The sequence below is a fragment of the Bos mutus genome, chromosome 15 (assembly GCF_027580195.1).
Source record: "Bos mutus isolate GX-2022 chromosome 15, NWIPB_WYAK_1.1, whole genome shotgun sequence".
In the NCBI taxonomy this organism is placed as follows: Eukaryota; Metazoa; Chordata; class Mammalia; order Artiodactyla; family Bovidae; genus Bos; species Bos mutus.
In genome coordinates this window covers 65,723,556-65,750,214 of record NC_091631.1, presented here as the reverse complement: position 1 = coordinate 65,750,214, position 26,659 = coordinate 65,723,556, and the positions used below count along the sequence as shown (strand labels likewise).

Genomic DNA, 26,659 nt, shown 5'->3' with positions numbered 1-26,659 from the left:
ATTTCATTTCAACATTCCCCTCTTGCTAGACAACAAGTTTTGTTGACACCGTCACTAGCAGTATAGCAGAATGTTGTCCAACAATTATTTGCATATCGGGGGGCATTTCCTTAGAAGGGAGAGGGACTCCTTCCTATCTTTCCAAGCAAAGGCCACTCCCCTCCACAGCTGTAATCCCATGCTCCCCTCTGCAGAGCAACCATCACATCGCACTGTTACTTTCCATTTTATTTCCAGACAGACTAGTACCTTCCTTTTCATTTGTTTGTTTTATCAGCTCTCACATTTATTGAGCACTGTGTTCCAAGACCAATTTTGCAGGCTCTTTGTGCTCTAAATAACAACCCTAAGACACTCGTAGCCTCACAGAACATCTACTTGTAAATAGATGTTGAATGCTAAGTAAATATCTGTTGAATGGATGAGTAAACAAATGCTGTTTTACACATGAGGAAAAGATCTTGTTGCCTTCAGTTTGCCTTTATCTAGCATATGCCTGGCATGTAACAGTCAGGACAGCAGGAAGCATCTCACAGGCTCAGACTCAAGTTCTGTCTTTTCTCCTGGAAAAGAGCCACCAGTGATGGAGTGCTGTCCTGAGCTGGGAGCACTGCTGGTGCTTTCTTACAAGGTCCCTGATCGTCCTAAACTCCCATCCTACAGTGAGAGAAGTGCCTGGTTCATGCTCAGTGATTAGGAGGGGAGCAGCCTTCGTATCCCAGGCTCACTAGCAGCTGAATTCATCCTCTTTTGAGATCGCACAGCCTCCTATTCACCTAGATAAAACAGGATGTCTGACATATCATATATCACTTATATGTGGAATCTGAAAAAAATAATACAAATAAACTTATTTACAAAGCAGAAATAAACTCACAGACATAGAAAATAAATTCATGACTACCAAAAGGAAAGAGGAGAGGGATAAATTAGGAGTTTGGAATTAACATATACACAATACTGAATATAAAAGAGGTAAATAACAAAGAGCTACTGTATAGCACAGGAAACAACATTCAGCATCTTGCAATAACCCATAATGGGAAGGATCTGCAAAAGAATAGATACATATGTATGCATAATTGAATCACTTTGCTGTATACCTAAAACTAATACAGCATTGTAAATCAACTATATTTCAATTAAAGGGAAAAAAAAAAACGAGACATCTACATCTCTGAGTTGCCTCAGAGAACCTATTTCTCATCTCTCTTCCCTCTGTGAATGTTTTATGAATTGATGATAAACTTGGAACATTCTCCAAGGACAAGGGATAGAAGTGTGCAAACTGAAAAATGCCATAATGAAACACCTTTCCTCTGCCCTGTAATGAGGAGTGTGTTTCTGAGGAAATCTCCAGCTCTTCTGGTTACTCTTTTATAAGTAGCCATGACAATACAAGGGGAGGGAGAAGCATTAAAGAAGTTTTGAATGTGGGACTCTTTGGCATTTACCATCTTTAGAAGCACACTGTGTTGACTTGTTTTCTCTACAAAGATCCTGAATTTGCACTTCTCTGGTATCTACAGAAAAGTTTATCTTTGGTTTCATTAAAAAGAAACAAAACTGTTTTATTGACTTAAGTAGTCACATTTCTTAGAGTCCAGACCTAAGGGAACAAAGTTACGGAATAACTTTTCCATAGAGATCTAACATGCCTTCTCTGACACCTTCCACCTCACCCCCCCCCAAAAAAAAGCTTTATTCTGAAGGAGTAAAAATGGAAATTCCTGAAAATCATATAGGAAGCATGCCCAACTTCTTTGAGCAGCAGTGGTTTCATTCACATGGGGCAGGGAGTCAAGAAGGAGTCAAGAATTACATGCAAGCTTTGGCATCCACTCAGGAGGCTCAGCACCCCGTGGAATCCATCATGAAGCTTCACACGCCCCTTCACATTTGGTTTATGTGGATGATAACACTGTTCTGGTTCTCAGGGCTTCTTATTCCTGGACTTCAGGGTTCAGAGGAAAGTGATTGCTAAAGCACAACTCTAGTGGAACCACTAAATTGCTTGTGAATTGGTTAATAAAATAATTACCACAGCCTTCTTACCATTGTTTTACTGCTCAGCAGTTAGAAGGGTCCAACTTCCCAAGTACTGAGATCATCCAACAAACTACTCTTTGAACACCTGCAATATTCCCAGCGCTGTGGTTAGGACTAAAAGGAACCAGTCAAATGTGTGCGAGTGCTAAGTCACTTCAGTCGTGTCCGACTCTTTGCGACCCTGTAGGGTCTGTGGGCTGTCAGGCTCCTCTGTCCATGGGATTCTCCAGGCAGGAATACTGGGGGGGTGCTATGCCCTCCTCCAGGGGAATCTTCCCAACCCAGGGATAGAACCCGTGTCTCTTAGATCTCCTGCATAGGCAGCCAGGTTCTTTATCATGGGTGCCACCTGGGAAGCCATAAGACACCGTGTCTGCACTCAAAGAGCTTGAAATCTAGCTGGGCAAATCTAATTACTATATGGACATAAAACAGTACCTCGCAATACAGGAAAGCACTAAAGGAGAAGCTAGGAGCTTTTTGATGTCTTCAGCAGAAGGCTTTAAAACCCTATCTCATTTTTGTAGGGGCAGGAGAGCCAGGGAAGAACCAGTCTTACCTTCAAGTACTGGGATGAGCTAGAACTGACTGTTTCAGGATCTCAAACATTTTTGCTTCAAGAATCAAATCAAGAGTCATAAATTATTGGGGTGGAGGTGGATCTCATGATGGTGGTGGTGGTTTAGTCACTAAGTCTTGTCCAACTCTTACAACCCCATGGACTGTAGCCCGCCAGGCTCCTCTGTCCATGGGGTTTACCAGGCAAGAATACTGGAGTGGCTTGCCATTTTCTTCTCCAGGAGATCTTCCCAACCCAGGAATTGAACCCGGGAATCCCGCATTGCGGGCAGATTCTTTACCAACTGAGCTATGAGGGAAGCCCCCTTCTCATGTTATCTACCCTCAACCCTATATCTCATCAGCCATGAGTAAAATGGCCTGAGCAAAGTTTACCGGTGATGGCACCAAGATACCCACATAAGGACCTAGGCAGTGGTAAATTTAGTTCTCACATTTATTTCTTGTTGAAAAAGACAGAAATCTACTTAAGGAAAAAAAAATTGTGACCTATGGACTGAATTGTTACCTTTGTGTAGCGTATTCCCTGTTTCCAGGGCAGCACAGGAGACAAAGAATGCATTTATTTTGTGGAAAGGGATGGGGGCAGGGAAAGAAACAGAAACCCGAGGATTGTGCAATCATGGCATTCTTAAATCCCTCCAGGAAGTTTATGTTTCGAGTCCTTTGAAAGAGAAGAACACAGCTGTTCAAAAAGGCGAGTTTATCAGGGGCCTGCAGCCCCCATTCCACCTTTAGTTTTTTCTTGGCCATTTGCTTCTCGGCACCTCCATCCGAAGCCCTCAGGGCAGGCAGGCCACCGTGTCTCAGGCAGGCAGGCCCGGTAGAGACCGCAGGCCTCAAATAGCATCGAGGTGTTCAAGTAGAAGAGTCAGAACAAGGATGAGAGTGAAAGGGAACAGGCTACTGGATCTCAGCAAATGGAAGTAGGGTGAGTTCTGCATGCAAACCAGACAAGACTTGCTGCGTTGAAATCCTTTCCAAAAGAAGTCCCTTCCTTGGATGGCTAGTGAAAGGGGGAGATTGTATGCATCATCTCACACATCAAACATAGTAATTTTGGGGTGCAGGTTTATTGTGCAAAACAAAAACGTGCCTCTCAGTCCACCTAGAAAAATATAAACGTTGGAATGTAGCATTCGCTCGATGCCTTTACATGCTGCCACAAGCTTCGTCATCTGCGTATTTTCTCTCTTGCCAGAGATCACTGGATAGGGGATGGTTCAGAACCCTCTCTGCATGCTCAGTAAATCTTTCTGACTGACCGAGTGACCCTTTGTCTCCTCCCTTCCTTCTGTCGGAGCCTCGAGGGCGATGTTCTGAGCTTTCACTGTAAACCTCCAACCAGTGACGACACCGTTCTCTGTCGTGTCCATCCCTCTGAGCCCCAAATGCCCTTACCCGTGCCCTGTGCCTGCCATGCGTCTCCGTTCTATCACCCCTTTGTCCTGGCTCTCTGCGTGCCCAGCGTTGAGAACAAGGTTGGCATGTGGCGAATGAAAGGCCGAAAGGAAAAGTGAACAGTCTAGTTACTGATTAAGGAGGAGGAATTTGGAACCAGACCAGGTTGGCCACCCGCCTCCATATTATTCGCTACGTGATCTTAAAGTTAGGAGTGGCCGTTTCTTCACTTCTAAGACGAAGATCAGAACACATGTGCAGAAAGCTGGGAGACGATTACATGGGACTCTACACAACTCTTCTTTGAAGAGCATCTGCCTTGAAATAAACATTCAGAATGCGGTAGTTCTCAGGGGAGCGCCTCTGGGGGGCCTTGGACAGTCTTGCTTTCGAAGGCCCTTCTTCCTTATAAAAATCTTAAAAATGATATTTTATAACTGTGTTAACATTAAGATAAAGATTTTACTAAGGCTTCCCAGGTGGTGCAGTGGTAAAGAACCCGCCTGCCAGTGAAGGAGATGCAAGAGACATGGGTTTGATCCCTGGGTCAGGAAGACCCCCTGGAGGAGGGCATTGCATCCTACTCCAGTATTCTTGCCTGGAGAATTCCAGAGGAGCCTGGCGGGTTGCAGTTCATGGGGTCTTAAAGAGTTGGACACAACTTAAGACAACACAACGTATTATGTATTAAAACATTTTCTCAACCTAAAAGTTCAATTTGTCTTCCATCTTAAATTATTTTCATGGGTCCCTAAGACTATTGTCGTCCCTTGGCCTTGGACCTACCCAGGGTTTAAGGGGTGCATCATCCTGACTGACAGATTTGTTTTGGAACTTCTTTCCTCTACCTTCTCAACACTGGTAACTGCTTTCTGAAAATTGTCTGGCCTCTCTGGCCTTCAGGATATACCCTGCCTCTACCTCCCCCCGCCCCCATCTTCCCAGCCACCTGAAGGTCTACACTGTTGGAGCTCGCAAGTTCCTTAGTCCAGCCACCATCTTTCTCAATGTAAACCAATGTCTTCACTCTTCTGATTGAGTCTCATTCCCTTAGGACCATTCCTGGCCTGATGAGGCGGCACTGAATTTTTTGAACAAACTATTTCTTACTATTTCTTCATGATATGACTCTCTGTGATCCTTCTCTACTCCTAGAATATTTGCATTTTGTCACAGAGCTTTTTGAGACTCTATGTCATCATTCCAAGCCAGATATCTGATAGAGGCATTTTAGTCCAACAAAGAAAATATTTCAGACCAAAGACTGAACTTTGAGAATCCCTGAGATTGTATTGTGCCGCCACCTCTATGCATTCATTGGGCCTTGATGACATAACTGTGATGAGAAGCTTCTACAAGGCAGGACATAGACTATCTCCCAATTCTCTTGGTTAAGGGTCATGCCTGATAAAGTCCTAGTGGAATCTCTTTATCCATAGAAATGTCTTCTACATGTCACTGGGGAAGACTTCTATTCCCCAGCTTAAGTCATCCATCCAGCTATGCTTGGTGGAGACCTTACACCATGTTACTGCTACTGCTAAGTCACTTCAGTTGTGTCCGATTCTGTGCGACCCCATAGACGGCAGCCCACCAGGCTCCCCCATCCCTGGGATTCTCCAGGCAAGAACACTGGAGTGGGTTGCCATTTCCTTCTCCAATGCATGAAAGTGAAAAGTGAAAGGGAAGTCGCTCAGTCGTGTCTGACCCTCAGCGACCCCATGGACTGCAGCCTTCCAGGCTCCTCCATCCATGGGATTTTCCAGGCAAGAGTACTGGAGTGGGGTGCCATTGCCTTCTCCTTACACCATGTTACATGTGCCTAAAAACACAATTCTGGGTTCAGTTGGGAAAGCATTCTCAGAGATAACCTTATTTATAAAGGAGGGAACTATGGTCCATAGAAGAGAAAATTTGCTACCTAAAATAGCAAAACAAATTAATGCCTGAATCAGGACTAGACCCTGGGCCAGTGTCCTCAATACCTGTGTGTGGGCACCACTTCCCTCTTCAGGGCCTGGGTACCATTTACTACCCAGCACAGGCTCTATGATGGGAATGCTTGGTTTGATTCTAGGCTTTATTGCTTAGTATTTGTGTGTGACCCTAACAAAGGTCCATCTAGTCAAGGCTATGGTTTTTCCAGTAGTCATGTATGGATGTGAGAGTTGGACTGTGAAGAAAGCTGAGCACCTAAGAATTGATGCTTTTGAACTGTGGTGTTGGAGAAGACTCTTGAGAATCCCTTGGACTGCAAGGAGATCCAACCAGTCCATTCTGAAGGAGATCAGTCCTGGGTGTTCTTTGGAAGGAATGATGCTAAAGCTGAAACTCCAGTACTTTGGCCACCTCATGCGGAGAGTTGACTCATTGGAAAAGACTCTGATGCTGGGAGGGATTGGGGGCAGGAGGAGAAGGGGACGACAGAGGATGAGATGGCTGGATGGCATCACTGATTTGATGGATGTGAGTCTGAGTGAACTCTGGGAGCTGATGATGGATAGGGAGGCCTGGCGTGCTGCAATTCATGGGGTCGCAAAAAGTTGGACATGACTGAGCGACTGAACTGAACTGAACTGAAGAGTTATTCAGTTTCCCAACCTCAACTGGGTCACCAGTAAAAGGGAGGGGAGAGGGTAGAAACAGTATCAACCTTACAGAGTTGTTGTCGCAAGGATTCTTAGAGTTGTTTGTGATAATTAAATGAGATTTAATTTAGCATAATTAATATGCTAAGCCCATGCACACCAGCCCTCAATAAATGACTTTGTTGTTGTTGTTATTATATTACTGCTGCTACTACCACCGCTAATTCTATCACTGCCTCTCCAATCCTGGTAACTTAGAGAAAGTGCTGGAGCTGCTTCCCAGGGTATGTACTGAGCTGCCCAGGGAGTGGCCTGAGCAGTAGGAGAATCTGGATGAACAGGTTTTTTCAAAGCAGTGGAAAATAAATCAAAGGCAATAACCCAAACCTGGAAAAAGAATGTTTTCCTTTGTTTGTTCTTTACTCAACGTGGGGAAAAAAAAAAAAAAAAACTTCAAAATGTAACTTATGCTGAAATAAATCAGCATGGCCACTTTTGAGGCAGTGTGGCTGACTCTGCGGTGTGTGCTCCTTCTGACCCCCTGGGGACAGTGACCACGTTCAGTGGGCGCCAAATGTTCTGATGACTGACAGTGTCCTGTGGTAATGTTGGCCTCGATCGGGGAGAGATGACCCTGGGAGTCAGGGAACATGGAGAGACAGCAAAGATGTCGTCTCTTATAAAATAAGAGCTCCACAACCAGGGACAAAGAGCTCCCTACCCTTTGTTGCAAACTGCTCATCACCAAATGTTAGATCTCATGGGACTTATTAGTTTGGGCTCTTGGCTGAAAGTAACAGAAGCCCAACTCATGTTAGCTTAAGGAAAAAGGAGACTTTATTATAAAGATTCCACAGTGTATCGAGGAAAACAAGGAGAGTGGTAGAGGTGGCCTTGAAATCAGGCCCTCAGATGCTCTCAAAATTTGTGTCCTTTCTCTCTACATCATTCTCTTTCTACAGACTTTCTTCCTCTGTGGCTCTGGTTGGTTTAATGATACAACACTTCACACAGTTTTATAAATGACTGTGTGTTAAGAGTGTTAGTTGCTCAACCATGTTCAACTCTTTGTGACCCCATGAACTGTAGCCTGCCAGGCTCCTCTGTCCATGGAATTCTCCAGACAAGAATACTGGAGTGGGTTACCATGTCCTCCTCCAGGGGATCTCCCCAACCCAGGGATCTAACCTGGCTCTCCCACATTGCAGGCAGTTTCTTTACCATTTGAGCCATAAGGGAAGCCCATAAATGACCATGCAGCCACCCAAAAAGAGCCTAGTTTCACTTTCTCCAATTTCAAAATCTTCCTGGAAGGAATGATTAGCCCAGCTTGGGTCAGGTTCCTTTTCCTGATTACTCATTAGCAATGGTAAAAAATTAACACTGGTTATACCAACATGGTACATCCACCGTGATTATATACACTTATGAGGGGGCAAAACCACAGGTAATGGGTTAATGAAACAGGTATTGTTGAACTACATGACAAGAAACATATTGTTCACATTCAGTCCTAGACCGTATCCCCGCCGTTCTCCGGTTCCTCATCATGTGACCAGAAATTCAGGATGTCTGTGTACTCACTGCCCCCTCCCTCTTACACAAGGCAAATCCTACCCCTAAACAAGCTGACTCTAGCATCAAATAGTGGAAATGACACACGCTTTTGAAATACCCAGTTCAGTTCAGTCGCTCAGTCACGTCCAACTCTGCGACCCCATGGACTACAGCACACCAGGCCTCCCGGTCCATCACCAACTCCTGGAGTTTACTCAGATTCATGTCCATCCAGTAAGTGATGCCATCCAACCATCTCATCCTCTGTCATCCCCTTCTCCTCCCCGCTTCAATCTTTCCCAGCATTGGGGTCTTTTCAAATGAGTCAGCTCTTCGCATCAGGTGGCCAAAGTAATAGGTGCTCAGCTATATTAATTTCACTTTCTAATTAAGTTACCTGGAAATCTTCAGGACAGTGGGGGAGTGATGGTAAGAGAAAAGGGAGAACGGGAGAAGTGACAGAATTTTGTATCTGGGAAATGTCCTTCTGCCTCAGGTAATTTCTGGTTATCCTGAGCAAACATAAATAATTGACATGGTTCAACTGCACTGGGAAAGCCACATTTTCCTACATGTAGCCTCCCGCTTTAGAGGCAAAGCAACAAGCATCTCAAGATCAATGGTGTATGTTTTATGTTTCTTATTAATTTACTGGTGTGACTGTATGGTTCTTAAATCTCTCTATATAATCTCTGAAGTTAATGGAATACAGTCTAATCACTGAATAAGTGACTGAAGTCCTTTAATATTTTGTTGCTGTTTAGAGAGATGCTCCTCTTTGAGAATATAATAAGCCATATTTTTTATAAAATATACTTACTCTATCGAGTTCTTATTTTGGTAAGCCCTGTGCTAAATGTTTGCATGTCTTATGTCTTTCTTTTTTTGTAATTGTTTTGGTTTTTGTTTAAATTTATTTATTTTAAATGGGAGGATAATTGCTTTGCACTATTCTGTTGGTTTCTGCCGTACACCAATTTGAATCAGCCATAGGTATACGTATGTCCCCTCCCTTGTAAACCTCCCTCCCACCTCCCACCCCATCCCACCCCTCTGGGTTGTCACAGAGCACTGGATTTGAGTTCCTGTACAAGCTTGTGGACACAGAGTGGGGAGGAGAGGGGAGGACAAGTGGAGAGAGTAGCATTGAAACATATACAATACCATATGTAAAATTAGATAACCAGTGTCTCGTGACTTTCTGAGTTAAGTGCTATTGTGCCCATTTTCCAGGTAAGGAAATTGAGGCTTGGAGAAGTCGAGAGCTCAGTGACAGATTGGAATCTGAGCTCACCTTAACCAGTTCCAGAGCCTGAGTACTTAACCATCATGTAGTACTGCCTCTCTACACCTCGGTTTTGGCTAAAAGTCTTAGAGACAGGCCACATGAAAAATGAATCCCCAGGAAAATCTGTGCTTAGAGGGTCTCAGATGATAAGTGATAATACCGTAGATTCCATGCACCCACACAGTGTTGCTACAGGGGTTTGAATGCAAAGCCGCAGAATCATAGGAAGAAAACTAATTAAACAACAGAGGGAATGTCTCCTTAGACAAGGCAAACATTCTACCTACTCACTTAGAGGATAAGAGTGGTGAAGGGATTGAATCTCTGCAAAAGAAACTGAAAATTGGGTTTTAGCTTTAGACTCTGCGCTGTTTCCCATCTTGGTCAAAATTATGCTCAGTCCAGTGGCCTGCGTCTGTGTGGGTTGTGTGTGCATGCATTGGAATAGTTTGGCCTGTTGCAAAAAATAGCACCACTCTGGTGATTAACCATAGGTATTATCAATAACTCCCGATGACATGTGATGGATTCTTCATCCACTGACCAGGGTACCAATCATGGGAACCTCTGTGACCTCCCACCTTTCATTGACCTACTCCTCCAGAAACATTTTGTTCTGTCTGTGCTACTGTTAAGTTTCCTTATCTTCCAGACTGGGCTGCATTTGTGCTTTTCTTTTTTGAATTCATCCTGCACATGTGTAAATGAAAGAACATTCAAATATTCTGTCTCTTTTGACTACACGCATATCTGGATTAATATCTCATGCTCTGTTTTTTTTCTATTCCCCATCTGTCTTTCAGCTCCAGGGTTCCTTGAAAAGAAAACAGATCGTTAACCTGTCTCCTGCCAACAGCAAGAGGCCCAATGGCTTCGTCGACAACTCGTTCCTTGATATCAAAAGAATCCGTGTCGGCGAAAATCTCGCTGCAGGACCAGGGGGCCTCCCAGTAAATAATGGACAAAGTCAGATGATGTCGGGGACCTTGCCCATGAGCCAAGTACCCTTGAGAAAGACTGCTGCGCTGCCGCCCCCTCCTACACACTCTCCTGGAAATGGTCTGTTCAACATGGGCTTAAAGGAAGTGAAGAAGGAACCTGGAGAGACGCTCTCTTGCAGCAAGCACGTGGATGGTCAAGTGACCCAGGAGAATATTTTCTCTAACAGGTACGGAGATGATCCCGGGGAGCAGCTGATGGATCCCGAGCTACAGGAGCTGTTTAACGAACTGACCAACATATCTGTGCCTCCCATGAGTGACCTTGAGCTGGAGAACATGATCAATGCCACCATAAAGCAGGATGACCCGTTTAACATCGACCTGGGTCAGCAGAGCCAGAGGAGCACTCCCCGACCATCCTTGCCCCTAGAGAAGACGGTGATCAAAAGCGAATACTCCCCTGGCCTGACCCAGGGCCCTTCGGGCTCCCCGCAGTTGAGGCCCTCATCCGCGGGACCCGCATTCTCCATGGCCAGTTCAGGCCTCTCTGCTTCATCCCCGATCCCTTCAGTCCCCCAGAGCCAGGCGCAGCCCCCGCCAGCCACCGGAGCGGCCCGGGCCCTGCCCAGCTGGCAGGAAGTATCCCACGCCCAGCAGCTCAAACAGATTGCTGCCAACCGGCAGCAGCATGTCCGGATGCACCAGCAACAGCAGCAGCACCAGCCCACTAGCTGGCCAGCCTTGCCCTCCTCGGCAGGGCCCTCCCCAGGCCCCTTCGGGCAGGAGAAAATCCCTAGCCCCTCTTTCGGCCAGCAGCCGTTCAGCCCCCAGAGCACCCCCATGCCGGGGGTCACGGGCGGCGGCAACCAGTCGAAGGTCATGGCAAACTACCTGTTCAAGGCCAGCCCCTCGGCCCAGGGAGGGCCGCTGGACGTGCTCCTGCAGCCCAAGCCACAGGACCTCAGCCGGAGCTTTCTGAACAACCCGCACCCGGCCATGGAGCCCCGGCATGGCAGCACCAAGCCTTTGTTCCATTTTAACTCGGATCAAGCCAACCAGCAGATGCCTTCCGTGTTGCCTTCCCAGAGCAAGCCTTCACTCTTGCATTACACCCAGCAGCAGCCGCAGCAGAGCTCCATCACGGTTCAACCACAACAGCAGCAGCAGCAGCCACAACAACAGCAGCAACCACAACAGCAGCAGCAGCCGCAGCCACAGCAGCAGCAGCAGCAGCAGCCACAAGCGCAGCAGCCAGCGGCCCAACCCACCCAGCCTCTCTCGAACCAGCCCTTGCTGAGGGCTCCGTTACCACTGCAGCAAAAGATCCTCCTGCAGAAGATGCAGAATCAGCCTATCACGGGACTGGGGTACCAAGTCTCCCAGCAGCACAGACAGGTAAGGGCCGCGGTCCTCCCCACCCAGAGTCCCCAGACACCACGGAGCTCAGTCACCATGCTCTGGTTACCATTGTGCTTGTGTCAGGACAGAATCAAGACCCCAAAGACAGCAGTGGTCCTGACAGATGCCTCTGAAGACCTCCTGAGGGTTCCCTTGAGGCGTCCGGTGGCAAGAGCATCTTCCTTGTAGAGCGGCTCTGTCTCTGGGGTCTGCTCTTGCTTGTTAAGAATGTTGCCTGAGGATCGGTGCCTTTCGTGACATGTCCGGTTGTCAGTAATCTTCTGATAATGCCCATGCCTGGTGCCTATTCGTTCAGTCGATAAATCAGTCACTAAGTCGACATGCATGTCCTGAGTACCTGCCATGTGCATGATGTTGCGATTATGCTGAGTACTGAAATAAGGCCAGACGTGATATTAAGAGTGTTGAATGGCGAATATCCACCCACACCAACCCACTGAAGTGTCTAAATGTCCAGCCCATCATAGTAGATCCGGCTGTAACTCCATACTCGTGCATAAGGCTTGAGTACCCATCTCAAGTAAGACGTGTTCTCTGTCTGCAAGTTCAGTCTGGAGAGGGCGACAGGCTTTAAAAACAATCATTTTAATACTGAGTGGAAAGGATAATGATATGGAGCACGAAGGCTGGGTATTTACCGAGCAGGGGGACATCAGGGAAGATTGCTGGAGAAAGTCAAGTGTGAGTTAAGTGTTAAAGGGTGAAATTGTCATGACTACAAACAGAAAAAAAAAAAAAAAAATCTGTGGTTACCTTGTATCCTGCAGTTAACATAAAGCGGAGGTCTTATTCTGCCCCAAATAGGAATCCTATGAGGAGATAGCTCTGTCTCCAGAGCATACACTGGTGAATCAGAGCTGCTCCCCAGAGAATTTGAAAGGAAAAAAAATCCTTCCTGGAATAAGTGAAGGGAGGAAGGAAGGCAGGAAGGCAGGAAGGCAGGAAGGGAGACTGAATGTTGCTTTGTGCATGTAATTTGACAGGTCTCTGTTAGTGTCCAAGCACAGACAGCATGTGACATGTCAAAACAATATGTCAGGACAGTGTGACGGCACAGAGCCTAATTCCAGTCATATTCCTCGAGTAGTTTGTGTGGCTGCTGCCCAGAAAAGAATGCCACCAGCAGCACAGACCGTGGCCAAGCTAACCTTCGCCCTAGATATATGCCAGGAGAAAACCAGACCCAACCAGGATTCAAGAGCTGTGTCCCAAGTACAGCTCTCAGTTTTTAACCGCCTACAAAGTGTGTTTTTCTATCGTAGATTGTGAAGAATGGACTCAGAGTAGAATGCTGTGTATATTTTACAAAGTTCCATTTTTAACATGGGTAATTTTGGGATCATTTGAAAACAAACAGTATTGTGGAATTACTTTCTAATATTATGTGTAGCCATTTTGCTGTGACTGAATCTGGGTTTAAATTCTTACTCGGATATTCTAGCTGTATGAACCTCAAGCAAACTAGTGAACCTCTGTAAGCCTTAGTTTTCTCACCTGTAAATGAGGGTGGTAATGTATATCCTAGGATTTGGGGAGAATAAGTGATATCTTTCTCAGGCCAGCATCTAGAATAAAGTTGGCTATTACTGTGCTTATCATGGAAAAGGCCTTATATGATATCAAAATATTTTTAGCAAGCATTACTTTTATGCAGGAGATCCCTTGGAGTCAGTCTCAGATTTTAACATAAGCAATACTAAAGGAATAAAAGAGAACTAACCTTAGTTCTGTCTAGCACTATGGTGAGTGGGTAGTGATTTACATTTCCTGGGCCTGGACTTCTGACTGTAAAAGTGGAAATAATAAATAATGAGATATTACTGAGTCATGATTTATTGACTACTTATAACTGACATGACTTCTGTCTCCCTTACTAGTATCTCATTTTACTCATATAAAGTAATTACCATTATTCTCATGTTACAAATGAGGCAGCTGAAGCTCAGAGAAGTTAAGTAAGTTTTCCAAAGTTACACAGATAACAAGTAGCAGAGGCATGATTCTAATGGTCTACTTTGAAGGCTGTACTTTCAGCCATGAGGCTGTACCACTCACAAGTAGGATATGCTTGGAAATGAGTTTGTACATCATTGTGAAATTCTCAAAAGAAATATTTCGTATAATACTGAGCTATATTTACATAATCTACATAGCAAATTAAGTTTAGGGGGTAATAAAGTCTCATCTTGAATTACCTTCAGCGTTCTTAAAGAAAAAAATCAAACAATATCTGTGTGACCTTTGATCTTCCTGAGAATGAGCATTACGAAGCTTAACCAAAATAAACAATGTGCAACAGGAAATATAGCTCTTTGGTGCCCCATCAGCCCTTCTTTGGGAGCCTTCCTGCCACCTCCAGCATCCTCTGTCCTGTTTCCGCCTCCATTGCTCATGTCAACAACTGTCCACCACATTTCTGATCGCTTGGCCTCCACCCTGGCTCCCCAGGGCCCAAGCACCCCAATGGGTGCTAATGGACAAACTGACAAGCATCTTCCAGTGTGTTAGATAATTTTTTACTTTTCCTGGTGCATGGGACACTTACAATGCCAAGATAATTTTCATCTTCAAGAAGGACCTCAGGTAGCAGAAATGGTGGTGACATTGGCTGGTGGCAATGGCTCTCCATTCAAAGCCTAATCTCAGCCGTATCAATTGAACTGTATTGTCCCTTCCGACTCAATGAAGGATGACTTCGATGAAGTATGACTGAAGTGTCCTGTGTCTGAGTTGTGAGCAAGTGTATCACTGCTGCTAAGTCACTTCAGTCGTGTCCGACTCTGTGCAACCCCATAGATGGCAGCCCACCAGGCTCTCCTGCCCCTGGGATTCTCCAGGCAAGAACACTGGGGTGGGTTGCCATTTCCTTCTCCAGTGCGGGAAAGTGAAGTCGCTCAGTTGTGTCCGACTCTTAGCAACCCCATGGACTGCAGCCCACCAGGCTCCTCCATCCTTGGGATTTTCCAGGCAAGAGTACTGGAGTGGGGTGCCATTGCCTTCTCTATATCACAGCTCTGTAGTCAAATAAATGTCACCCTCTTGAAAGCATTCACTTTTAGAGGGCTTGGGTCCATTCTAATCATGGTGCTGTTGTTCGATACAGTTGCAGAGTTTTTTCCCAGGGATTGTCTTCAGAGCTTTTAGCACATCAAGGAGATTATTATTACTATAGTAATATTCATCTTGTCAGGGTTATTTTTGAAAACAGTCAAACTGAGTATTGCTGCTTTGGGTCAAAAAAACAAAGAATAACTACAGTATGATGGAACTGCATTTCAAATTTTCTTTGTGAACTTTCTCTGAAGATAAAGAAAGTAAATGAGTTGCTGAAGATGATCATTTTGAGAAGTGATTTTCGCTTGGATGTACATATTTCTAGGTTTTTCCATTTTTATTGTCTCATCCAGTATGTTGCTAAGTATTCTCAGCTCAAAGAGGGTAGTTTTAACTCTGCCATTCATAGCAGAGAGTAGAGATCTGTGTTCTCATTTCAGATTAGCCAAATCTCTGATACTCATGACCAAAGTTATGGGCAAGCAGGGATTGGAAATTAAGCAGTTCTTATGTTTATCAACTAAAGAATCCTGAACAAAAATAGTAGTCATGGATTATTTTTTTTCTGCTTGTCATACTCACTTTGTGTCAAACACAGGAAGATTTACTAATGAAATATGCTAATTGGGACACTCTAGCTTTGGGAATGGTGGAAAGCCTGGCTCTCTGCTACAAAATAGTAGATTGAATTTGTTGATCATTTGTTTAGAATTTACCCAATAGGCTAGGCAAAGATGACCTTCTCTTCACCCTCAGAACTCTGAACCCACACAGGGCTGCATGCTCAGGCAGAGGCTGAAATTGAGGGGTTCATATGTCCTTCTCTCTTTATTGGGTACCCTGTTCTCCGAGATGTGAATGACATCCAAGAGTTGGATGCAGCATAATCGAATTGTTGGAGACATTTTTATCGTTCCACGCCTGGAGTGGTTTTAAGTAATCCATTCCCTGGAGGCTGGGAGAACAAATGGTATTTGGTGTTTCACAAAATGTCTTCAGCAACTCTGTCTTGCTGATGTTTGGGGCTTGGCAAATGGAAATCCCCCCTGGCTATAATTTTCTTCTTTTTCCTATTGGAAGGTTATGGGAGAGGGCAGGAGAGGGGTGTAGTGCATGCAGTTCTGATTTATCTTCAAGTCACTGAATACTTGCTTTAAGGTGTAAGAGAATTATTGGTTGACCAGGGCTCATGAGAGTTCAATTCAAAGCCTTAACCTCTTCAACTAGAATACGGTCTTTTTCAGAGCTATATAATCAGACACTTGAAAGCGTGATTTTTTTTTTTTCTAACATTAGAGCCATGAAACTCGAGTGGATTCTATATTTGGTTTAGAATTTTCCCATCTCTAAAAATTCTGAGAGGGAAGGCAGCCAGTGAATGGATGGTTTGTTATGACCAAAACATAAATTTGTACATTTCCTTTTTAGTTTAAAGCCAAGTTCTTCGATCATATATTAAGAACCTCAACCCACTCTCTCTACCTAGCCAAGTTTATCCTTCAGTACTCTATATATCAACCATTGACATAAATCAAGCAGTGTTCTCCTCCCCTCATCTTTAGGTTAATCTTGGGTGTAGCTAATCTTAAAGATGAACACTCAAAAGATTGTTTCCCATTTGGCCTAGCTGAGGTTGGAGGAATGAGCACTTAACTGCAGCTCTCATGTACTGACAATGCTTCTGAATCCGTATAATTGCCCAGAGAAAGTTCCAGAGAAGAAATAGAACCTTCAATCAATTGGGAATGCCTTTTCCAGTAGGAAAATATGAATTCAGAGTTCTGCAACAATATACCATTCAATTCACCCCTTTGCTGGGGGATAGAGGGTTAAAGTGTCAGTCAATTAGGCTAGTGCCAGGGTTTGGTTTTAGGGGCCAGAATCAGGTGAGGGAAAGTCAGGAGCATGAAAGGCCAAAGACAGAACCTAGCCAAAATCCTAAAAATGCTGGGAAACAAGATTAGTCAGTATACTCAGAATCCAGGAGTGAATTTGAAATTTCACAAGTGATATCTAGAGTTGAAATTAGGATAGAGACTTGGGAGATGAGTCTAGGTGGTCATCACAAATGACCCTCAACCATTTGATGATTTCCATTATGACTTACCTTGGCTGGGTTAGGCTGGCAAAAGGAAAAAGAGCTGGTACAAATGTTGCCCATGGCAGGCGAGGAGCATTATTTTTATATTTTCATTTTATCTTTGATAGTTCATCATTTATGTTTACAAAGGAAGCAAAATTTGTTTTTGATGCCCCATGAAACTAGTGCTAAGGCCAGGATCCAAAGTAAATTTCCAGACACACACGTTAATGTAATTTGTACTGAAAACTCTTGACCGGCAAAATTAGCAGAAGAGATTTTGCTTGGGTTCTGTTGGTGTTCATTGGTTTATTTTAACAAGAGTACCAACTCTGTGCCATATATAAATCATCCAAATGGTTGTTGTTTAGTCACTCAGTCGTGTCTGACTCATTGTGACCCCATGGACTGCAGCACTCCAGGCTTCCCTGTCGTTCACCATCCAAATGGTAGATATTATTAATCTTTCTTTTTAATATCAGTAAATGAGGACACTGAGGCTTAGAGAGGTTAAGTAACTTTCTCAGAGTTAGTCAGTAACTCATCTGATTTTAAGCCTACTGATAAATACCATGCTGCCTAAGGAAATAGCTATAGGTGGTCTGAGTTGTGCTAACAGGGTCTTTATTTATGGTATCTGTGACATTTCACCATTGTCTACATTCTCAGTGCTTTCTAAATCAGGCAAAATGTAAGCCAGTTTTGTTGCAGTTGCCTTATCCCAATGTATAGATCTCTAGTCTCCTGTTTGCCCAACCTGGAGCCAAGAACTAAAGATTCTCAGCTAAATTGAGTACAGCTCTATTCTTCACTCTAGCAATAGCTGCATCCATTCATTCAAAAAAAGTTGTTGAGTACCTACTCTATCAGTGCTATCTACTGACACTACAACTGAGAAAAAAGACGAAGGTGTGATGTAGTAAGGGGGAAAATAAAATATTTTAAGTTTTAAAAATTAAAACATCACAGAGTGTTTTCAAGTTGCTCTATTTTCATCATACTGTGGACTTACTCCTGCTTCTGTTGCTAGGCTGATTTGTTGCCGGGCTTACTGGTACCTCTGATCCCTGATAAAAATGGGAAAAACCCAAGGGAATGGTATGTGATTTAGTTTGCAAAGCAAAAAATCCAAAGGCTTTGTTAGATTTTTGAACTGATAAAGAAAATTTAACCACTCTCTTTTTCCTTTAACATGATCCGTCAAGATTTGAGAAACTGTTCGGGGTCACAGAGTTTTACAAGAGGGTGAAACCATAATTTTGCATGTATTCATTCATTCATATGATGAAAATTTATTGAGAACCTACAGTGTGTCTGGAATTGAAAACTAAAAGCTTAACTGATCCAGAGAACCCTCATTGCATTCATCTAAAAATCCGGAAGGCATGCTTCCTCTCCTCAGCTAGTTTTTAATCAGAAGGAGACATCTTTCCCTAATACTATTGGGTTCCCATTGGGTACACCTACTATCTCATCCTCATCCACTTTATGTAGTAACTGAGCCCAAATCATCTGGGCTTTTCCCCAAGTTTTCAAGTTCAACTTTGAGCATGTTATTTTAACCTTTTATAGACTAGAACTCTGCTGGATATTCCACTTTCATTTCTATTTCACTTTATCATCCTACTATGCAATAGCTTGGATCACAATAAAGTGAATTGGTATAAAGCAACAATTAACTCTTGATTCCCTCCATAAAGAAATAAACACAGTAACCAGAAGGGTATGTTGGCCTTGGAATCATAATACATAGGGTTTAAATCCATCGTTAGGGGAATGGCTTCTATTATTCTCATTTCAAGGTCTTTGTCCATGGCTTACATCAGTCCATAAGAGCTATGCATTTAAAGCATTAGTGGTAATTTAGCCTGTTGAATGCCAAGTTTCTAACTAGGGAAAAAGAGGGTATGAGGTTAAGAAATAGATTTGATCCTGGAGATGGAAATGCAAAAGGGTTAATGGAAAGTCTGACAGATATTTAACTGTAATGTGCATTAATGTAAGTGACTCAAACAATCCCCTTTGCACCAGTTCTAATTAGTTTTGCCTTTTCTAATCAGATGTCAGTTCTTATCAGTTCGGTAGAGGGGGGTGGTGTGGATTCTTCTTGTGAAATCAAAAGGAAGCCAAAACCCATTTAGCCTGCGCACCAATCAGTAAATGTTCCTATTAATGGTTAATTAAAGTCAGGCACAAAGACTTGAGATTCAGAAGGTGTTTACAATAAGTTCTAGGTTTGAAACAAAAGACCACATAAATATTTAGACTTCTCAGATCAGAGAGATGTGATGTGAGTGAATCATCTTACTCTTTTATTAATGCATTGTGATGCAAGCAAGGAAGATTGAACTTACACACACAGAGCCCAGGCAGCTCTCTGGATGCTAATTAGAGAACTCTGGATGAATATTTGCATTTTATGCAATGAATCTGAACAATAAAGTGACACCTTCTTTAGAGCAGAATAGAGGGAGGCCAGTGAGTACTCTCCTGTGCATTCTGCAAAAATCAAGTTTCGAGGTCCCTGAGGATGGCAGAATGGAGGTAGCTGACCTGTTTCCCTTTCTTTCTACTGCTGATTCCCTCCACCATGAATCACTGGCATTTTCCACAGTTTGCTTTTCACAGGAGCTTAAGTCCAGCTCCACCTTTAGGAAACATGAACTTCATAAACAAGGAGCTTTTCTGGCCCTGCGTCCTGTGGCCCACACATCTTTGGCTCACATCTCGACTTTGTGTCTCTGAGTCTTTGTCGAGTCCCCTCTCCTGTTTCACTCTTTAGGAACAGACCGATTCTGAACTGGCCTCTTTTCCCTAGACTCCTTTGAGACCCATTTTATGGCAGGCCTGGAAAAGGGGGTGGCAAGGACATTTAGCCACTGGAGTTGTTATTGGCAACAAGAGTGAAGAGACTTTTCCTGGAAAAGGAAGCGTGTTGGGGAGAGCCTGGTGAGCTGGCAGGCCACCTCTGGGTCCCGCAAGCCTCTGGCGCAGGTGAATGAACTGAGTGGACACACCCATGGGCAAAACATTATCCTTCTCGCTGTCCTTCACTGTCTCCTGGAGCTTGCTCAAACTCATGTCCATTGAGTTAATGATGCCATCCAACCATCTCATCCTCTGTCATCTCCTTCTCCTCCTGCCTTCAATCTTTCCCAGCATCAAGGTCTTTTCTAGTGAGTCAGCTCTTCGCATCAGGTGGCTGAAGTATTAGAGCTTCAGCTTCAGTCTTTCCAGTGAATATTCAGGCTTGATTTCCTTTAGGATTGACTGGGTCAATCTCCTTGCTGTCCAATATTGTTGATAAGAACAATAAAGAATTTTATCAATGATATTCCATGTGATTTTTTTAGCTTTTTTAAATTTATTTTTTATTGAAGGATAATTGCTTTACAGAATTTTTTTGTTTTCTGTCAAACTTCAACATGAATCAGCCATAGGTATAGAACATCAATAATTACCAATAATGACCAAACTGGTCCAAACTGACTTCCCTGGTGGCTCAGACGGTAAAGCGTCTGTCTGCAATGCGGGAGACCCGGGTTCTATCCCTTGGTCGGGAAGATCTGCTGGAGAAGGAAATGGCAATCCACTCCAGTACTATGGCCTGGAAAATGGACAGAGGAGCCTGGTAGGCTACAGTCCACGGGGTTGCAAAGAGTTGGACACGACTGAGCGACTTCACTTACTTACTTAATGACCAAACACAATCGCTCCTCATAAGTAATTGACAGGAACAAGTGATTATCATGTTGTTTTATAAGGTTGCTGATAGAGGTTACTGTCAGGTAATCTGGAAATATAGAGATGAAGCACCTAGTACAGCCTTGGGAACCAGAAAAGGTTTCCTGGAGGAGGTATCATCTAAGCGCCTACCTCAAGGAAGAATAGGAATTAGTGAGGTAGATGGGAAAAGACCCTCCAAGCAGAGGCTGAGTTCTTTTGGAAGATTCCAAGCAGTTCAATGTGGCTGGACTGCAGTGTGCAAGGTCAGGAGAAGACAGATAAGACTAGAGTGGTAAGCGGGGCACCAGATCATAAGGAGCCTTAAACACCAGTGTAAGGAGGTTAGGAATTCATCCCAAGGGCAACAGGAAGTTATGGAGAGAAGCCTACAGGTTGTTTTTAAACAGAGGCATAACTGTTGCCTACCACAGAGTAGCTGTGAAATTCAGACATGTTGAATGTAAAGAAACAGATTTGCTCTGCAGAAAAGTTCCAGTGTAGGGAATACACTGGGGGACCCCAGGCGAGGGGCACAGAGACCTTCACCAGATCTATATGCCCAGAATATTCCAGAGATTTTGAACGTGCAGTTGCTGTGGGCCCAGGAAGCTCCTGCCTTCTGTCTAGGGCAGGGACCCTGGAATGTTCCTGTGGGTTCACTAGTCCTCTGCCCTGTCCCCCAACCCCCTACCCCTGCTGCTCACACATGGCTTCTCTATGGCCAACTCTGGACTTCCACTCTTGCTGCAGAGGACTTGATCCATCCATTTGATCTCTTATAGCTCCCTTTCCATCTTCAAGCATGCTCAAGTCCTCAACACCCTTTCAAAATAACTTCTCATCAGCCCTCCCTCCCCTGTGACACCCCAATTTCCCAGTAACCAGGCTCAGGACCTCTGAGTCAGTATAATTCTTCCCTGTCCACCTCAGGCTACCTTCCCTGGTGGCCACGGAGGCCACAGATGATCATCCACACCTCTTTCTCTTCTCTGTGTCCACTACTGCGGCCCACATGTTCATGTTATTGCAATATTCCCCCATCCCTCCCAGTAATGGGCTGGGGAGTGGGTCTAAGAAATTCTGCCTTGCTCTATACTCCTGAGGGCTGAAGCCAGTCGGGGTTCCAGACACGTCTGTGGCCTCCCCCCTGGAATTACAGCCTTACCCAAGATCCAGCCCCTCGTTGAGGCTCCTTCCACTTCTCAGGATCAGCTCTCCTCCCTTTGAGGGTCTTTTGCTCAACCACTGCCTTTTCTCCACTGGCCACAGATCCTGTTCAGATCCTGGCGCAGACAGTTGTGAGATGTCCTGGACCCCCAGCCCTGGCCCCCTCCATCCCTGCCCTTACTGCCCATGCTGCTGCCATCAGCCTTCCTCAGGCTGTGAAATAGGGACAGTCCCGTCTCTCCCTCCTCTGGTGCACACAACTTAGGGAAAACTCCTCCAGCACAGTTTAAACATTGCATTATACTTCCATTTCAGTATCTGCTGGGCCCAGTGACCTGGGAATTCCTAGTGAGTCCGGTCCCTGCCATTTCCCTTCTCCCTCTGAACTCACAGAGCATTCTGCATCTCTTATTGCATTCATTGCTTTTTTTAAACCTTTAATTGTTGTTAAGTCTGCATTTTAACCCCTCCACTAAGCAGTAAGCTTGAGACCAGAGTTTATCATTCATCTTTGTACCTCCAAGGATTAACAGAGGAAGTCCCAACATACAGACACAGAAACAGAGAGGAGGAAAGAAGAAAAGAAGGAAGGGAAATAAATCAGCTATACTCCAATAAAAATTAATTTTAAAAACTTGGTAAAAGATTAAAAAAATGAAGTTATGGTGTGTGTGTGTGTGAGAGAGAGAGAGAGAGAGAGAGAGAGAGAGAGAGAATGTTATAGGCTGTGTGATCTTGAAATCAAAGGCTGTATGGTCTTAAATTATAGGTTTGAATAATTTGACACTGATCTGAATGTAAAATGTACATTAATGAGACTTTATACATTGCTTACTTCTAAAAATGTTGTAAGTGCCTTAATGACCACAGTCGTGGCCAAGTTACTTAATATCCCTGAAACTGACCTGCATCATCTGTAAAGTGAGAACACCACCTATTCTATAGGATTCTTGAACACAATCCATGAAATAACCCATAAGACATGCGACAAATACAAGGCCTGCACCTGGTAGGCAATTCACAAGTGCTGGCTTGCTTCTCTTTACAAAATAAGGACCCTCCGAACCAAATCCATTCAAACAATCCAAATTAAATGTTAGTAGACACTTGCAACGGGTGATTTCCAAAACTGAACTCTCATTTAACTCTGTGTTTCCAGGCAACTAAAGCAAAAGGAATCATGTGGGGAGGTAGGGGTTCTTTTTTTTTTTTTTTTTAATATAAAGGAAAGTGTCCTGATTCATCAATGCAAGCAGTTTTTCCTGGAAGTAAATTCAAAGCCCCATTTATCATTGGGGGAATTAGATAACGTGACGGGACGTCTTCCACTGGGAATCTTGTGAAGATGCTGACAATGTTTACTTCGATGTTTCTGTTATTAAGCTGCATTATGAAATCTGAAGCCAAAATCCTAGATTTTAGTTCAGTGACTCCTTTTCCCCAGCTAGCTGAGATAATGTGGTCAGATGTAATGTTTTCTACAACTCTGTTCAGTGGTTTTCTTACACTTTTAGCAAGAATACTTCTTTCCTTTCCTCCCCCTTCCAGGTTTCCTTTAGGGCAAAGATTACAAACCAGAGTTCTGGTTTATCCCAAGAGCAGAATTTAGAGATCGTATAGGAATGCATAATTAAAATTCCCATTAGACTGCCTCACTCAAATATCAATTGTTTTGAATGAGTCTCTGGCAAACCCTTGCACTGTGTAAAGTAGATTAGACCTGTGGAATGTCTACTTCAGAATCAGATTTCAGGGAGACTTCTCAAATCCATTTAAGCTATAATCTTCTCCCTCCATATAAAACAAAACAAAACTTTAAACTTCAGATGTGACCCACCAAGCTCATTAAAAATCGCCATGAAAAAAAATCAGCAATTCGTATATTTATCATCCAACAAATATTTTAAGCACCTCATGTATACAGAAAACCATTCCAGCTGCTGTTCAGTCACTAACTCATGTCCAGCTCTTTGCAACCCCATGAATTGCAGCACCCCAGGCTTCCCCATCCTTCACCATCTCCTGAAGTTTACTCAGACTCATATCCATTGAGTCAGTGATGCCATCCAACCATTTCACCCTCTGTCTCTCCCTTCTCCTCCTGCCTTAAATCTTTCCCAGCATCAAGGTCTTTTCCAATGAGTCAGCTCTTCGCCTCTGTTGGCCAATGTATCAAAGCTTCATACAAACTCCATGAACAGTATGAAAAGGGGCCGCATGGGAATGAGAAATACAGCACAGGAATATTCTGGAACCAGACTTGTTGCTCAATATCGTACCTTGAGTAATCAGACTTTCTTTACTTCTTTTGTTACAGTTTTATTCTATAATCTGAATTTTATGTGTATAAAATAGAATTGTTGCTGTTGTTGTATAGTCACTAAGTCATGTCCAGCTCTTTGCAACTCCATGGACTGTAGCCCGCCAGGCTCCTCTGTATGGGATTTCCCAAGGCAAGAGTACTGGAGTGCATTGACATTTCCTACTCCAAGGGATCTTTCCAACCCAGGGATCAAACCCACAGCTCCTGCATTGGCAGGCAAATTCTTTACTGCTAAGCCACCAGGGAAGCCCAAAATATAGTTACTGGCCTCATTTTAAAATTTTTATTTTTATCAAAATAACATGCACATAATTCTAAAAGACAAGCAGTGCTAAAATGCAAAAGCTATTCGCTGGCACCCCCATCTCCCACCCTTAGTCTCTAGGGGAAACACTGTCATCATTTGAATTGCTTTTTCTGCATCATATTTCTAATTTTATCCATACCAAATACCTCTTGATTTATTCATTTTGAGCACTACTTCTGATTATAATGGATGAAGATTTTCATTCTGTTCCCAGCCCTTTCTACCTCTCCCCCTTTGCTACCATAGGGTTATGTCAAAATTTTACTTAAGTCCTTATCAGTGTTTTCAGGGTCATGAAGAGAGAAATAGTGTTTCCTGCTAAGACCAGCAGTATATATAACTATAATTCCTCTCCCAAGTGACATGTCCAACTTTTTTTGTGTGTGTGAAGTTTCTTTGACTCTCTGGCTAAGTCTTCTCATACCATCCAGCAGCTCTGTAAAACATCTCAGTACATTTTCCTCACTTTGATTCCTGTCAGAGAACCTCTCTGCTCCGTTTCCTTTTCTGGGTTTGTTTCCCCTGGAGTCCTCTGTCCCCACAACGAGCCTGCTGGGTGTTCTCTAGGTCTGCTGACACAGCGCCATCCTAGGCCTTCATGCCACCGTGCTGGGAATCCCTTCCAGTCTTTCCTTTGTCAGAGTCCCTGTTTCTGGCTCCTTTGTGTTTTTCTATTTGTCTGTGTACTCTCATGTTGGTAGACTTTTGGTGGCTCAGATGGTAAAGAATCTGCCTGCAATGTGGGAGACCCAGGTTCTATCCCTGATTTGGGAAGATCCCCCAGAAAAGGGAATGGCTACCCAACTCCCGTATTCTGGCCTGGAGAATTCCATGGACAGAGCAGCCTGCTGGGCTATAGCCCATGTGGTTGCAGAGAGTTAGACACGACTGAGCGACTTTGACTTTTCACATGTTTGCCAGTAGCTTCCTGAAAATCTTGAAATCTTCAGAGAAATCATAAGCCGTTTGAGATGATAAGGAAAAAATTTCAAAACATGAAGCAAGAAAATTGTTGACCATAGACAATGTCCTCGTAAGCGTACTTAGCTGTACCGTGTGCAAGAAGGAATGAGAAAGATCCTTTCATTATTGAGCACCAACTGTGTGCTAAGTGCTCCTTATGGGACCTTCCTAAGAAATAGGAATCATTTTCTCCTCTTTTTAAAAAAGTTATTCATTTATTTTTGGCTACACTGGGTCTTCATTGCTTTTTGCGAGGGCTTTCTCTAGTTGCAGCGAGCAGGGGCTCCTCTCTAGTTGTATCATGCGAGCTTCTCATTGCAGTGGCTTCTCTGGTGGAGCTCAGGCTCTAGGGCACGCAGGCTTTAGTAGCTGCCGTGGGCTCTTTGCAACATTTGGGCTCTAGAGCTCGAGCCCGTAGTTGTGGCACGTGGGCTCAGCTGCCCTGCAGCATGCAGCATCCTCCTGAACCAGGGATCGAACCCATGTCCCCTGCATCGGCAGGTGGACTCTTAGCCACTGGACCACCAGGGAAGTCCTTCTCCTCTCCATCTATGAGGAAGTTAAGAACAGAGTGACTTGGTATTAATAATTTGCCTGCAACGTATAGCTCTCAGGTGGCAGAGCTGGAATTCATATCATGTTTGTCTGCTTCTAACCACACTCTGTTCAGTGTCTCTCTTAGCCAACAAGCACGAATGCAGAATCCTTGCCCTCAAGGAGTTTGCTCAACTATGTCTTTAATCCAATGTCAGACAATTTTCTGGCCCAATATGCTGACTGCCCTTCTACATATGCGTGTGTGTTTGTGTGTGTGTGTGTGTGCAGTTTAACTCTGGTTAATAGAATATCTATTTTCATAGTCCCATGTATATCGTTGAATATTTTTTCTGTGAAATTCTGGAACAGAGCTATCTTCAAAGGAGATTTCTGTTCTTTATCCCCTCTATTTATTAGGGATTAGGCAGTTACAGTCTGATCTGGTTACAACTGAAAATATGTGAGTGGTTTTGCCCTTCTCCCTGGTGGATTTTTGGTTTCTCTGCCAATCAGTTCATTGGCTGACATTTATCACATTTAGCTCCAGCCTAAGGGGACATCCCGGGTAACTAACTGCATAGAAGGGATGATGCATTCTTCTGGCTGTGTACTGTACCTGCGGGTTACACCAAGCTCTCATTACCTGGAAATCTGTACCGTTAGCTCTCTCAGAAACAAAG

At 44.0% G+C, this 26,659-nt stretch overlaps 1 protein-coding gene across 2 annotated transcripts in view; it reads left to right on the top strand.

Annotated features, from left to right (window-relative positions):
- Window positions 1-26,659, top strand: part of MAML2 (mastermind like transcriptional coactivator 2) — a 400,939-nt gene that overhangs the window by 259,296 nt on the left and 114,984 nt on the right. For both annotated transcript variants that reach the window (XM_070384305.1, XM_005899502.3), the window contains exon 2: window positions 10,266-11,798. In XM_070384305.1, the coding sequence (XP_070240406.1) occupies window positions 10,266-11,798 (1,533 nt within the window). The remainder of the gene's footprint in view (window positions 1-10,265; window positions 11,799-26,659) is intronic.